This window comes from Sturnira hondurensis, unplaced genomic scaffold (genome assembly GCF_014824575.4).
Source record: "Sturnira hondurensis isolate 20B ecotype Veracruz unplaced genomic scaffold, ASM1482457v3 Scaffold0000780, whole genome shotgun sequence".
Lineage (NCBI taxonomy): Eukaryota > Metazoa > Chordata > Mammalia > Chiroptera > Phyllostomidae > Sturnira > Sturnira hondurensis.
In genome coordinates, this window is record NW_028073411.1 from 22,519,130 (window position 1) to 22,535,248 (window position 16,119).

At 54.6% G+C, this 16,119-nt stretch overlaps 1 protein-coding gene across 2 annotated transcripts in view; it reads right to left on the minus strand.

Annotated features, from left to right (window-relative positions):
• Nucleotides 1-16,119, minus strand: part of PPARA (peroxisome proliferator activated receptor alpha) — a 46,247-nt gene that overhangs the window by 13,553 nt on the left and 16,575 nt on the right. For both annotated transcript variants that reach the window (XM_037049422.1, XM_037049414.1), the window contains exons 3-4: nt 4,521-4,772; nt 132-292 (exon numbers count right to left, since the gene is read on the minus strand). In XM_037049422.1, the coding sequence (XP_036905317.1) occupies nt 132-292; nt 4,521-4,728 (369 nt within the window). In that variant the 5' untranslated portion in view covers nt 4,729-4,772. The remainder of the gene's footprint in view (nt 1-131; nt 293-4,520; nt 4,773-16,119) is intronic.

Sequence of the window (16,119 nt, forward strand, 5' to 3'; positions counted from 1 at the left end):
TCGTGTCTAGGGCTTTCTGCAAGTCCATTTTGTAATGACAAACATTTGTACGTAGGACAGGAGGAACCACACGTAGCCCCCGAAGCGGGCCACCTGTCCTCCCTCCACCCGCACCCCAGGCTCTAGCCTACCTTGCAGCCTTCACACGCGTGAACCCCGTAATGGTAGCCTGAGGCCTTGTCCCCACAGATCCTGCATTCGATGTTCAGTGCTGTGCTGGCGGAGTCGCCTGCGCTCCCGGGGACCCCAGGATAAGTGACCGATGAGGGGCTCGAAGCCGGTGAGAGGGTGTCTGAGGACAGACACGAAAGACAGATGAATTTTCAAAGCATCCCCAGTCTACGCCTACATCAGGGTTATGAAGACACAGGTGAGGTGTTTAGGGAGGGGCATCCGCTGGTGGGCGGGGCTCCCAAACGACTGCGCATGCGCGGCCCTGCCGCTCCCAAACGACTGCGCATGCGTGGTCTTGGTCTGCGGGTCTCCCAGTTCCCTCCCACCACGGGATGCACAGGTTCCCACACTGGCAGTGTCCCGCAGAACTTGTTACCGTGTCTGCGTCCTCCCGGCTCACCGGTGACTGTTAGCTCAGTGAATCGCACCAGAATGCAGCATAACAATGCCCGTTATGCACCAAAAGCGTAACCCATATAAGAAAAAAATAAGTTGGCCTTTCTTACAATGAAAACTTTGCTCTGCAAAAGACTGTTAAGAAAATGAAAAGGCAAGCCACAGACAGGGGGGAAATCTTTGCTAAATACACATATCTGGTAAAAGATTTGTAACCCAGGTATGCAGAGAAGACTTAAAACTTAACGATAATAAAACAAACAATCCAAGTAAAAAATTGGCGGAAAGCCTGAATAGACACCTCCCTGAAGAAGCTGTATAGACTGCAAGTCAGTGCAGAAAAAGATGCACCGCATCCCTGGTCCTTAGGAGACCGAATAAAACAGTGATCAGACACCAATACATACCCATCAGAGGGGCTAACATTCGAACAACTGGCCACGCCAACCGCTGGCGTGGACACGGAGCGACAGACACTCACTGCTGACGGGAATGCAAAAGGGGCAGCCACTTCAGAGGACAGTCTGGCAGCTTCTTATAAGCAAAACTCTTAAAGGAATTACATCCCTAGATATTTACGCAAGCAATTTGAGAACTTACGTTCATTCAAAAAACAAACATGAGCCCTGACTGGTGTGGGTCAGTGGACTGAACGCTGGCCTTTGAACCAAAGGGCCGCAGGTTGGACTCCCAGTCAGGGCACATGACTGGGTTGCGGGCCAGGTCCCCAGTGCCAGGCACACATGAGAGGCAATCACACATTGATGTTTCTCTCCCTCTCTTTCTCCCTCCCTTCCCCTCTCTAAAAATAAATAAATAAAGCCTTTAACAGAAACCCAAACATGAATGTTTATAGCAATTTCATTCCTAATGCCAAAATCAGAAGCAAGCAAGAGGCCCTTCAGTAGGTGAACGGACAGACAAAAGGCCGGTCTGAGAGGCTACTCGCTACCTGCCTCTGAATGCCTGGCGTCCGGGGAAAGGCAGATGAGAGAGAGGGCGAGCAGATCGCCGGTGGGCCAGGGTGGGGCAGGCAGGCCTGAGGATGAGAAGCACTGGGGCATTCTGGAGGTCGTGAACCTTCATACAGAGGTGCAATAGTAGACACGTGATACTAAGCACCTGTCAAAACCCGCAGAACTCTACAGCACAGAGTGCAACTTCATGGCACAAACACAGCAGAAGTAACCCGGGGGGTCTGCAGAGCCCAGGGGGAGGGGGGGAGGCCTCAGAGAGGCATGGCGCAAGCTCGCCTCTGACCTACGGAACCTCGGAAACGTGTGGTGTCTGGGAGTGAAAGAAACCGATTCGGACACCGTGCGCTGGCTGGTCGAGGAGCTGGCAGGGATGGGTGAGAAGTCCCGACAGCACTCCACGTGCAGCTGGACACGAACGACCAGTTAACGCAGGGTGGGTGGTGGGAGCCGGGTCACTCGCTATTGGAGAGGGAGGAGGAGGCCAGGATGGTCACATGGTGATGAGCTTGGATTAGTCACAGACACCGGTGTGACCACATGTTTACCTTAGCACAGCTGGCGATGGCCACAGAGAGAAGTACTTGTAGACGTGTGTGCACACAGGAGTTACTACATCTTTGCTCTGTCAACTGGGAGAGCCAAAAGAAAACATGGCCCAGTGGCACCCTGAAATGACTAGAGGGGACAATATGAGGACTCGCATGGAGCCAGACACAGTCCAGGGCCCACTCCTGGCAGTGGGAAGCTTCGGGGTTTGGGGGCATGTGGTAAAGCACCCCAAAGGGCTTGGCCTCAGCATCAGGCAAAGCTTCCTCTAGAATCAACACAGAGCTTTAAAAGCCAGACCTGAAGGGCACATTTTTCAAGTAGCTGCACCCAAGAACAAAGCTGGAGAATGTCTACAGGAAAACAAAAATGTCCGTCACCCACGCAGTTTGCAGTGGGTGGAGCCCAACAAAAAAAAATGACAAAACACACGAAGAAGCAGAAAATGGACCCACAGTGAGGAGGGACAACCCTGAGCTGAAACTGGCCCAGAACTGATACAAATGACAGATTTCTGTAGACAGCTTTTAGAGTCACTGTGACTGCATTGTAAACGCTCAAGAAGCCAGGTGAGAGACTCAATGCGTGAGGAGAGAGAGGGCACTCAAGGACTGGGTCACACTTCCAGTGATGGGAGACATGATCCCGACAGGAAAACGGTGTTGAGTGAGTGGTATTAGGAGTGGGTTCGATGTCGCAGAAGGAAGATCAGTGAGCTCAAAGACACAGCAACACTGGAAAGACTGATAAACTTGAAGACATAGCAAAATAAACCACCCAAAATGAAGCAGAAACAAGACTGGCGAAGAAAAAAAGAGTAGCCCTGGCTGGTGTGGCTCAGTGTATTGAGTGCCAGTGTACAAAACAAAAGGTCACTAGTTCGATTCCCAGTCAGGGCACATACCTCGGTGGCGGGCCAGCAGGGGGTGCCCAGTAGGGGGTGCCCGAGAGGCAACCACACAGGGATGACTCCCTCTCTCTCCCTCCCTTCCCCTCTCTCTAAAAATAAATAAAACCTTTTAAAAAAAAGAACATAGCTTCATCTGTGAAATTTACCAAGCATTTAAGGAAGAAATAAAATCAATTCTACAGAAATACTTCCACACAACTGGATGTCCTAACCCATCCACGAGACCAACATTAATCTAACAAAACCAGACAATGACCACAAAAAAACTAGAAACAACACGCTTCGTGTATCCAGACACAAAAGTTCTGGATACAGTGTTGGCGAGTGAAGTTCAACAAAATATGAAGTGGGTAACACATCGTGACCACGTAGGGTTTATCCTGGAAATGCAAGGCTGTCTTAACCCTTGAAAACTGAACAGTGGAATTCTCTGTGACAAACTAAAAACAACAAAAAAACCCAAAACATTTGATTATCTTACTAGATTCAGGAAAAGTAAAGAACAAAATCCATCATTAGTGCTTGATAATTCACGGAAAACTAGAATTAGAAGGAAATTACTCAATTTGAGCAAGACCATCTATAAAAACTATAGGTAACATCATACTTCGTGGGAGAGGACTGAGGAATAAGATCAGGAACAAGGCAAGAATGCTTCACGTCAATTCAACATTGTACTGGAGGTCCTAACCAGTGTGATAAGACATGAAAAAGAAATAAAAGGCATCCAGCATGAAAAGGAAAAAGTAAAACTGTCTTGCCCTGGCTGGTGTGGCTCAGTGAATTGAGTGCCACCCTGTGAACCAAAGGATCAGTAGTTCAATTGCCAGGGCACATGCCTGGGTTGCAGGCCAGGTCCCCAGTAGGGGGCACATGAGAGGCAACCACACATTGATGTTTCTCTCCCTCTGTCTCCCTCCCTTCCTTTCTCTCTAAAAATAAATAAATAAAATCTTTTTTTAAAACTGCTGTAACTAATTAATGAGTTTAACAAGGGTGCAGCATATAAGATCAATAGCCATAAATCAGTTGTATTTTTATAAATAGCAACAAATGATCAGAAACTGAAATCTGAAAAATATCATTTACAAAGCATCAGAAAATACGAAACAGTGATAAATCAGATGAAGAATGTGAAAGACCCGCACACTAAGGAACACAAAACACAGTGGAGAGAAATTAAAGACCCAAAGGAAAGGAGAAATTAGTCGCGGCACAGAAGACTCCATGTGGTTAAGATGTCAGCTCTCCCCACACCGATCCATAGATTCAACACAGCCCCCGTCAAAACCCTGGCAGGCATCTTTGGTACAAACTGACACATGGACTCTAGAATCAGCAGGGAAGTGAGAAGGGCCCAGGACAAGGGTACAACTTCAGAAAGGCGGGTGCGGCCGGAGGACCAATGCTCCCTGCCCGCAGGTCCTGTCACGCCAGAATCGGGAGCGCACGGCCTCGCGGCGGCCAGGTGAGAAACGATGTTGCTAGGAACGCCCCCCAGGAAGGAGCACGCTTACCTGTGATGACAGACCCCTCTGACCCGGGACCGCTCCCTAAGTGCTGGTAATCTGTAAAACTGAAGCTTCCGGAACTGTCCTCGCCCATGGATGGAGAGATTTCTTGGATGTTTCCCATTTCCTGCAGGAATTCTTCAGATAACGGGCTTCCCAGATCATCGGTCTCCAGCGGGAAGAGGGGGCAGATCGGGCTTTCTGTGTCCACCATCCTGGCTAGGTCGTGGCACCAGGTCACAGCACTGCACCGACACCCTGGAAGGACAGAAAAGGCACCTGTGAAACCAATACAGAAGAGCACAGGTTTTATGTCACTGAGAACATCATTTATCCATGAGGACACCCACGAAGTCATAATCTAAAAACTAACACTGTATAATCTAAAACTAACACTAAAACTAACACCATCTGGCCACAGCTTGAGTCTTAATAAGCACACTAAGAAAATGAACATTTTTTAATTTTTAGACAGAGGAGAAAAGAAGGAGAAAGAGAGGGAGAGAAACATCAATGTGTGGTTGCCTCCCACCCACCCCCTACTGGGGACCTGGCCTGAAACCCAGGCATGTACCCTGGCTGGGAATCGAACTGGTGACTCTTTGGTTCTCAGGCTGGGGTTCAATCCACTGAGCCACAGCGGCCAGGGCAGAAAAATGAACATTATTAAACACAAATGTTTAAGGCACCATTGCCGGCCAGGTAGGAGTCAGTCATTCGTCACAGGGTCATGCTGCATGCTGAGCTCCCCCGCTGCCTGGGAGGCGAACAAGACAGTGAGGGGCACAAAGCCCCTGCTCTCCGGAACACCCTCCTGGTGGGGACACAACGAAGGGCCGATCAACAGAGACACGAGTGGCCGGTCGGCTGGGGACATGATGACGCAGGGGAGTGGGTAGGACACAGGGCCTGCCTGGCAGATGGGGGGACAACAAGAGCAGAAGGGACAGGACGAGGGTGGAGCAGAGGTCTGGGGGAGATTGTTCCCACACACTGCCCCCCTGACGGAAGCACCTGGTCGGTACCTTCTTGGAACAAGCAGGCCCGTGCGGCTCTGGCTGGGGGGCGGGGACAGCAGGAGGGACCAGCAGTTAGCTCGAGTGCTGGAAACAGTATATCATACGCCCTCCTGGCACCCTGGGGGAAACCCCGGCAGGAATCCCTAGACACGGCTGGGCCCTAATAGACACACTGCAGTTTTACAGAACTCGAATAGGTGGGTCCCCACAAAGCTCGCCGACGTCGACCCCCTGGGGAAAGTGCCTTCTCCCTGTGGGCAGCGTGATGGGTGGAACTGGGTCCCCCAGACTCGTGGGCCGCAGTCCAAGCCCCAGCACCTGGAACATGGCTGTATTTGGGGATAATGAGGAGGGACTGTGTTAAATGAGTAGGTCCTGATCCCACTGGGCTCGTGTCCTCACGTGGAGAGAAAGCTGGGACAGGCTGTGCACAAGCACATATCGAGGATGTGGCCGCCTGCTGGCCCAGGGCGAGGCCTCCGGGGACACAGCCCTGCCAACACTCGCACCCCGGCTTCCAGCCTCTGGGACGAGGATGGGGTGAATGGCAGCCCCCTGTGTGAGCCGCCAGCTCTGTGCATGGCTCTTCCTTCGGGTTGCTCGTAAATAAACCCCACACAGAGTCCAGCAGCCATTGTTCCCATGCTAGCCAGTCAGCCTTCTCGCTCAAACATCAAAACCACTTCCTGGGACCTCCAGATTGACACCCCGTCGCCTCAGCACATGTGGCTGCGTGAGCTGTCTCCCACCTGATTTCCCCATTCCCAGTCTGCCCCCGTCCCCATGGCAACCAGTGGCACTAGACGTGGCCTGGTCCAGACCACCCTCCACGTCTGGGTCTATGCCTCGCCCACCCCAGGGGAGCCTGGTGAGTCACTCAACACCTAAGGGGGCTGACTCACTCACATTTAGCTTCCAGAACCGTTCCCCACCTCCCACGGTCACACGGAAACCTGTGGTTCCCGTGGTGGAGAGGACCAGGCCTCGTCACTGGCGACAGAACTCCACAGAAGGCGGCCGTCACCGCATACTGACCACAGAACACCAAGCTCCTCTGACATGCCACCCAAAGCAACCCCAGCGCACGAGTCGAGAATTCACAGTTGGGCCTCGCCCAAAGACTGAGGCGCAGAGAGAAGGCGCGGCACCCTGGGGGCCAGAGAAATGAAGAATGGGCGCGTCGCACGGCCTGCGAAACTCCCAGCTCCTGCTGGGAGTGCCACAGTCGTCACTGACAGGGACACGAGGAGGAGTAAAGGGAGGTGCTCCCCCTGCCAAGGACTCAGAGCCCTCACTCCTCTCCTGGCCCAAGAGCATGAACCAGGCCGAGCATCCACGTTTTTCTACCTGTTTCACTCAGCGTTTAACGGCAGTCCCTAACCTTCCCACTGTGTGGTTCAGCCTTGGAGCTGCAGGCTAGCACGTGGAGCCTGCATGATGGGGGGAGGGGATGCGGCAGGCACCTCCTTGGACACCCGAGCGTGCTGCGAGGGACCATGCACAAGGACAGCCACCTCCGCGTCCTGCAAATGCCCAGCCAGAGCTTCCAATGGGGGGGGGGGGGGGGCGCAGATCATAGACCAGTAGGATGAGGTCAGGCTCCTTGCCATTGCCTCTGGGAGCTGGACTGTTTCGAGGTCTTGTCATCTTACATTTCGGTTGTTCTGAAGCAGGCCGGGGGTTCGGGGAGAGCCTCTGGGGTCTCACTGTGGGTGAAGCGCCAGATGAGATAAAGCCCCTCTCAGGGGTGAGGCAGCACCGTCCAGGACCCGGAACATGCCGGCCCCTTGGGCTTCCGCTGCAGCAGGCGAGGGACGGCCCCCTCTGAGCGGCCCCCGGAAGAGCAGCAGCATGCGCCCCCGGTGACAGGCCCGCCGGCAGCCTCGGCACATCCTAGCTCCCAGGCTCTGCTACAAGTGCCGCTGCTTCCGCCCGGGGTGCAGGAACACCCCAGGGGGCTGCCAGCTCTCCCTCTAGTTGCCCACAGGACAAAGAGAGCACGCCGGGCGGCAGGCCTGTGCCCTGAGCCCGCGTGCTTCAGAGGGACACAGCAGCAGCCTGACAAAGGAGGGCTGTTCTCGGCAGCTCCGGGTCTGGCCCGGGAGGCAGAACAAAACGGCCGGCCGGAGAAAGACCCGGGATGCAAATGGAGCTTAAATGGGTCTCCAGGCTCCGGCACAGGGAGCTTTCCCAGAGCTCGGGGAGGGGGGGGGGGCAGGGTGGAGGAGCTTCGCAGGGGTTGAGGCAAGGCAAAGGTGTGACGCTCCGAGTAACCCTGTCACTCCTTCCTTAACCCGAGGCCCACGGGCCTTTTCGGTGCCTTCAGCCTGAGCCTGTCCAGGTGAAATGCCGGAGCCGCCCCGTGTATCAGAAGCACACATGTGAAGCGGAGCTGCTGTTTCAGGTCTTCATGACCGAACACCTGTCTGTCAGAATGTTCCTTTGAGGCTGGCTGGTGTGTCTCAGTGGGCGGAGGGTGGGCCGCAAACCACATGCGGTTCGATTCCTAGTCAGGGCACAGGCCTGGGTTGGGGGCCAGGTCCCCAGTAGGGGGCGCCTGTGAGGCAACCACACACTGATGCTTTTCTCTCTCTTTCTCCCTCCCTCTAAAAGTAAACAAATAAAAATATTAAAAAACATTCATTCGAAAACTACGAAACAGGGTACACAAAAACTATGGGACACTTTAAAAAATATTTTATTGATTGATTTTTAGAGAGAGGGGAAGGGAGGGAGAAAGAGAGGGAGAGAAACATCAATGTGTGGTTGCCTCTCACATGCCCCCTACTGGGTACCTGGCTCCCAACCCAGTCACGTGCCCTGACCAGGAATGGAACTGGTGACCCTTTAGTTCTCAGGCCAGCACTCAATCCACTGAACCACACCAGCCAGGGCACAATGGAACATTTTTTGAAAAGAAATTGAAAAGAGAGGAGGAAGGAAGGAAGAGAGGGAGCAAGAGAGGAGAGAGATTCAATTACTGTCTCCTGTCACCTCAGCACAGGCCAGGTGGAACCTCTGGAAGCGTGTGGCAGCGGTGGGTGACCTTTGACACAGGCTTTCTCTGCTTTGGAGGCTCAGGCTCAAACGAGAGGCTACGGGTGTGAAGCCAAGGCGGGCTGGGTACCCTCTCCTCCGGTTCCCATGCACCCGGCCCCGTCCTGGGCGAGCCCCGCCCGTACGTGCTCGGCGCGGAGGCGGGCCCACGTGGTGCTGACTCCCTGGGAATTAGGTGAAGGTCTGCGAGATTCAGCTTGGCCTGGCACTCGCGGCTGGATGGCACAATGGCATGCAGATGGCCTGCCAAAGACAACAAGGCCTCAGGGATCTGGGGCCGAAGTCAGAGCGGGTCCACCTTGGGAGCACAATCAGAAGTTTGCAGAATGAACCATCCCCATCACAGGGACTTAAAAGCCAAGCATTTGGGGGGGGGGGAATCTAAGAGGAAAGGTGAAGGAAGTCTCACTTGGTGGGAACTGGGGGCAGAGGCGCCCGGGGAGGCCTGTGACCACGGCCTGGGCCCAGGACCTGCGCGCGCGCAGTGGGCACTCAGGACAAACTGCCGCACACAGGCCTGAACAGACCCCCAGTCCGACCCTTCTACCTCAGCAGCAGCAGAGAACCTGGGAGTGGTCCGTGGCGAAACAAATCAGGTGCCCTGATGGGAGCAAAGAAGGCTCATCGGCTGATGGAGTAACCGAAGGCCGAGGGGACCGCACCCCGCTCACAGCCGGCTCCCCAGGGTGTCACCGGTGCTGACAGCTTGGTCTCCCCGTGTGATCAGTGGGGCTCCTGGGACCCAGAGGCTCTTCGTAAACACTCTCTGAAATCAAGTATTAAATAGCAGCTTGATACCGTGCTAACCCCCAACCACGGTTTGGCGCTGGGGGTCCCGTCTTGAGGGAGAGAACATGGGCGCTTGGACTTGGACTTTCACGCCCAAAGGGTCAGGGGTCAGTGGTGGTGAACGTCAGATTTCTCTGCTCATACCTTTCTGTACTGAACCCCAATTCACTGCGCTGTCAACCTGTCACAACGTCACCTCGTAGGCTTGGTGAGGGCACCACGCAGAAAGCCATGCACATTTTCTTTTTTGCTAAACGAAGCCAGGGAAGACCTCAGGGCCACTGGAAGGGAAAAGACGGGATTGCTGCCGAGGGGGCGCCACCGGTGGAGAGCCGTCCTCTCTCCCGCCCGCCCGTGCCCACGACCCGGTCGGATTCTTTACGCTTTCCCGCATACTTTTTAGATACGGGACTTAACACTTAGAACCTTTCACCTTAATGTGTCGATCGAGGGTTTAACATGGCATTTCAAATTAAACAACGGAAAGCTCCAAAGCCCCCTGGGGCTTCACGGGGCACCAGGAACTCACAGACGCAGGTCAGTCGTCACCGCCTGCATCATGATTCACACGTTCCCAAGGCACAGAAAGTGCCGATGAGCCCTGGGAAAACGGGGGCGGAAAGTGCCGGAGCGTAAAGTGGGGCAAAGACCCCCGGGTCTTTGTTTTGCCAAATCAAACTGAGCACACCGTGGGCACTCTGCCCACCACCCACACGGGTTTCACTGGAGACAGCCAGGTCTTTCCCAAGGGAGCCCCAGGCCTCGGACTTTCGTAATCGAGAGGGCCCAAGCGGCAGCGGGGAGCAGCAGAGAGCTGCGAGGGGACCACGATGCTGACGCAGGTCATCTCGTGGGGCTGCCAGCAGCAGCGTCCAGTGAGGACACCGAGACCCCTCGGGAGCGGGGCAGTGCTGTGGGTGACCTCGACTCTGGAACCTGGGCTTGTGTGCCTGTCCGTGGGGCGGCAGAGCCAGGCGAAGGCAGGAACCCACACCCAGGGGGAGTCAGTGAGCTTCCGCCCACCGCCCAGCCGGCTGCCTCTCTGCCTCCCTCCCAGCCTGAACTCTGGGAACTCTGAGAAATGACCATCCCACCCTCTGCCCAGGACTTCGGTCAGTTTTTAGGTCCTCGCTTGGACATAAAAGTGACCGTCAAAAACACCAGGCCTCTAACATGAAAGAAAGACAGCCAACCAACAAGCGGATGCGGAAACCTGGAGGGACAGTTGGAAGGGGGGAGCCGGCCCCCAAAGCAGCGCCACGTCACTGATCTCCTGGGGAAGGGGAGACACGTCCTCGCGGCAGAGGCCTCCCTTTATTCTCAACATGGCACCTCCCTCCCTCTTCAGCTCTCCCGTGATACCTGTCACTTGTCTCGTGTGAGGGTAACTGTCGGTGTGGAGTTACAGAATGTCACTCGCGGCACTTGCCCAGACACCCACGTGCAATGTGGCCCCAACTGCTGCAGGCGTGGCAGACCCCTGAGGGCCAGCTGCGGGACCTCGTCACTGGCCACCATTCAGACACAACACCAGGGGAGGTTCTACTGACGTTGACGACGGCACCTCCACGCGACCCTTACCACAGGCCGGCATGGGCTGAGTCACTGCGCCCTCTCAACACGCCCAGGCAGCCTCGTCCACGTTTAATTTACTGGGAGGAAACTGGTGGACAGAGGGGTTCCAACAACGTGCCCAGGGGCATGGGGACAGGGACGGAGGGGGCAGCTTGGACCCGGCCCGCCAGCCCCTGGTTTCTGCTCCCGAAGCCCATCCTCCATGTCACTTCCTGGGTGATGTTCTTCCCGGGCTGATGTCACAGCTTTTGACCCAGTTCAGACAGTTGAAAAGTTAGTTTTTTTATTACCTGCAAGCTGCCTTTCCTTCTGCTTACCTCTATGTTAAATAGATGCTCTGTTGCATTTTAATTTTTTGCTAGAGACTTTAGGAAAGTTTAGAAATTGAAAAAAACCACCCAGTATTGTTCCAGCTTGTTTTTAAAGTGAACATTGGGGATTTAAAGTAATGGCAAAATGGGCCTGGCTGGGCAGCTCAGTTGGTTGGAGCACTACCCAGGTACGCCAGAGTTGTGGGTTCGATCCCCGGTCGGGGCACATACAAGAATCAACCAATGAGTGCATCAGTAAGTGGAACAACAAATCAATGCCCCCACTTCTTTCTACAATCAATCAATTAAAAAACTGAATCAATGGCAACACGAAACGTGGAGGGTTGCCGACTTCCCAGTGCCCATGTTCGCATGTTCAGTGGGGACCTGTCTTCTCAGTGCCCCCGGGGGACTTTCTGTGGGGCCACCCTGGCCCAACCGAGTCTCTGAGAAAGCCCTCGGAGCCCAGGCTGCCGTTCTAGCCAACGACGGGTGGTGCTGGGCGGGGGGAGCCCTGACAGCGTTACACGTTTCTACCAGAGGAGCTGGAAGGCTTCACAGCAACAACTTAAATTCCTACCTCCAGAAACTGGCACCACAACAGCAAAACGAGGCGGAAGTTCACAAGGACAAGAGCAATGATCAACGAGAAGTCGGGAAAACAACAGAGACACCCGATGGAGCACACTGCTGTTTCTTTGAAAAAAATCAGTAAAACGGATAAACCTCTAGCCCTGGCCTGGTGGCTCAGCTGGGTGAAGCACCATCTTGTACAGCAAAAGGCTGTAGGTTCGATCCCCAGTCAGGGCACATGCCTATGTTGCAGGTTCGATCCCCAGTTACGGTGTGTATGAGAAGCAACCAATCTATGTCTCTCTCTCTTTCTCTCTCTCCCACCCTTTCTCCTCTCTCTAAAAATCAATAAACATATCCTCAGGTGAGAATTAAAAAACAAAACTGATAAACCTCTAGCAAGACTGCCAAGAATGAAAAGAGGAAACACAAATTGCCAACATCAGGAATGAACTGTAACGTCACCACAGAGCCTGCAACGAGTGAAAGGCTAACAAGAAATGGCTGCAAACCATCTTAGGCTCATACATTTGACAACTTAGAAGAAACAGATATGCTTTTTTAAAAAAATATTTTATTTATTTATGTTTAGAGGGGAAGGGAAGGAGAGAGGGAGAGAAATATCAGTGTATGGTTGCCTCTCGTGCGTCCCCTGCCAGACCTGGCCTGCAGCCCAGGCATGTGCCCTGACTAGGAATCGAACTGCGAACCTTTAGGTTCACAGGCCTGTGCTCAATCCACTGAGCTACACTGGCTAGGGCCAGATCGATGCTTTGAAAACATGCACTACCAAAACGTAACCAAAGCGAAGCAGACCACCATTTAAAAACTAACACCAAACACAGCGACAAGACCAGGCACCAGTGAGGAACAGGATCACGCAGCCATCACCGGAGGGCGTGGGGCACGTGCTGCCCGCTCTGGAAAACAGCTGGGCGCCTTCGCACGGAGCTGCACAGGCAGCTGCCCTGGACCTGCAGCTGCGCGCTCTGGGGCATTTGCAGCATTTCTCCCAGTGAAATAAATGAAAACTTCTGGTCACACGCAAATCTGCACGCACAGCAAAGATATAAGTGACACACAAATAATAAACTGGGCGTCAAAATTTGAAATTTTCGGTTATAAACATTACCATCAAGAAAGTAAAAAGGCAACTCATTGAATGGGAGGAAATATTTGTGTATTAGGTATCTGACGAGAGATTTGTATTCAGATTATATAAAGAACTCTTACAATTCAACAACAAAATAACAAATATTCAAATTAAAAATTGGGCTCTACCCCCGGCTGGTGTGGCTCAGAGGACTGAGTGCCAGTCTGTGAAGCAAAGGGTCACCGTTTCCATTCCCAGTCAGGGCACACGCAGGGGTTGCAGGCCAGGTCCCCAGTAGGGAGCACCCAAGAGGGAACCACACACTGCTGTTTCCCTCACTTTCCTCCTTCCTTGCTCTCTAAAAATAACTAACTTTTTTTTAAATGGGCCCTGATTGGTGTGACTTAGTTGGTTGGAACGCCATCCCGTACACCAAAAGGTGAGGGGTTCGACTCCCACTCAGGGCACAGCCCTAGACTGAGGTTCGACCTCTGGTTGGGAGATGTGAGAGAGGCAGCTGATAAATGTTTCTCTCTCACATCGACGTTTCTCTCTTCCTCTCTCTAAAATCAATAAACATATTTTAAAATATTGGGCAAAGGATTTAAATAGACATTTTCTCTAAAAGATGTACAGATGGCCAGCAGGCACAGGAAAACACACTCGGTGTCATTAGTTGTTAGGAAGATGCCGCTCCCGACCCGCCAGGATGGCTGGGCCACAGAGACCACGACAGGCGCTGGCAGAGGGCGGAAAAGTGCCATCTTGCACGTGGCCCCTGACTGAAACAGCGTGGTCGGGTGGAGAATGGTCCAGCCGGTGCTCAGAAAGCTAAACGCAGCTGCCCTGGGACATGGCCGCTCCGCCTCTGGAGGAACCCACGCGTGTGCAGCGCCACACGACGGACCCATCAGAGCCTACAGCAGAAACTGCCCAAATGGCACCAACGCCGATGGGTGAATGCACTGTGCTCTTCCCAGCCTACATGTGTGAAGAGGAAGAGAAATGAGGCACTGGCCACGCCACATCGCGCTGCACGAGAGAAGCCAACCCCAGACGACCACAGACCGGGAGTCCTTTCATATGAAGTGCCCAGGACTGGCAAACCACAGAGAGAAAGTAGGCTGAGGTCAGCCGGGGGAGGGACGCAGGGAATGGGGGTGTGGCTTCTTTCATGGGTGACGAAAACGTCCTGCAGCGAGGCTGCGGCCATGGCGGCACAGCCCCGTCCGCGCAGCGGCCACGGGGCGTCTGTGCACAGGAGCCAGCGCCGCCGACCACTCATAAACGGGGCAGGGACACATACGGTAGACGCTGCCTCTTCTGCTTAGCTGTCTGCTTTTTGACTTTTTATTTGTGAGTAATTTCACTTACAGAAAGTTGCACACACACACAACTGCAAAGCACACCGTCAGCCCTTGCTCATCCACAGTCACTCGTAATGAACGTTCCACCCGCCCGCCTTCCTGACCACCTGCTCTCGTTGGCACGAGGAAAGTAAGTAGGTAGTCACAGCATGTGTGTGCCTGTGTGAGCGAGGCAAGGACATTCTCACACCCACCGCGGCCCTGTGATCGAGTCCAGCAGAGGCGGCGGACGCACAGTACCTGTACCTCACACTCGAGCTTTGTCACTTGACCCTGTCATGTGCCTGAAGCCCGGGATCCTGGGCCAGGCCTGCAGTTTGCGGTCATCTCTCCCACTGTCGGAACTGTCCTCGCTTCCCTCTGCCCATGGTGACGCCGAGATGGTCCAAAAGCACCATGTCCTCATCCTCGGATTTTAAACAGGGTGGAGGGCCTGCCTGAACTGCTGCCTTGGGAAGCTGTGTTTTGGGAGGAACTGCCAAGCACTGACCACTTGAACCCCTGACTCTGGGACCCGCGGCCCCACCCCGAGGCGGGTCCTTCAGCGGCTGGCAGCCTCCGTGAGCTCCAACCCGGTGCCAGCAGAACTGGTCCGCACTTCTTACTGGGAGCCAGAGCGTCCCCTGCCACACAGCCTCAATTCCTGTCCACCACTGACCCACAGAAGAAACCCGAATGCCTGGTGATCCCGTCGAACCCCGTGTGAGCAGGGAGCAAACGAAGAGGAAGGAAATCTGCAGGACCCTGAGGACAAGTGGCTCTCCGCCACGAAAACACCCAGAGCACGTTCCTCATGATCAAGCCTGAGGGCTTCAGCCTTGGTCACCTGCTTGCAGGACGACACCTTGCTAAAGAGGCAGGGTGAGCGCAGCTCACCCCCAAGGGAACGGAAGCGACCTGTTGGAGAAAAATTCAAACTTTCTGCTATGGAGGAAAGCTCTGCATGGAAATAAGAGGACCGGGGAACCTAGAAGGGTCTAGTCATAGGACCCAGGGCTGGGGGTCGGAGGTCGTTTCTGGGGGAACGGATTTACACCTCTGCTGGGCCAGACACAGAAGCTCACCACACGGCCACCCACGCAGCAAGACAGCACATCACGGGTGGGACGGCTGTCAATGTGCCTCACACCCGACACGCCCTAAGGTGACTGGTGTTTTGTGTCTGGACAGACTTACAGCTTCCGGTCCTTCGGGTGGTGTGGTCTGCTCATTTCGAGCGCATCTCCTTCCCTCCTGACCACTTGTACCCAGCCCACCCTCACCCTGGCCCCCAGCACTTGTCCCTGGCTCCCGGACCGCTGGGATGGCCTCCTCACCAGCCCCTCACCAGCTGTCTCCCCAGGTACAGCCTGAAGGACAGCCCCGGTCACTCCAGCCCCTCCTGAGGGACCTCTCTGAGAAGCATCAGTTCCAGACACCTGGGTTTGCAGGTAAGAAAACAGACCAAGGATGAGCACTGTGCAAGGTCACTGGGCTCCTCAAAGACCAGGTTGGACCCAAAGTCGATTTCCCTGCCCCGCCCGGGGCAGCACACAGTCCTCCTGCCACACCCCCTTGTCTACCACACCCGGGGCTCTGCCAGCCGGTTCACCTGGTGATGCCCTGCAGCTTCTGTCCCTGGCCGCTCACTGATGACAGCCAGAGGGGGACGGCACCTGAATCCAAGGCTGTCCCAGCCCCTGAGAACCCTCCTTCGCAGGGCTGCTTCCACAGAGAGGGCACCGGGCCCTGCCCCACCCCCCAGGCCCGCCGCAGGGGCCTGCTACTGCCACCTGGCCTCTCCCAGACATTCCCCCATCAGTTTCTCCTGCTCCTCCCAGG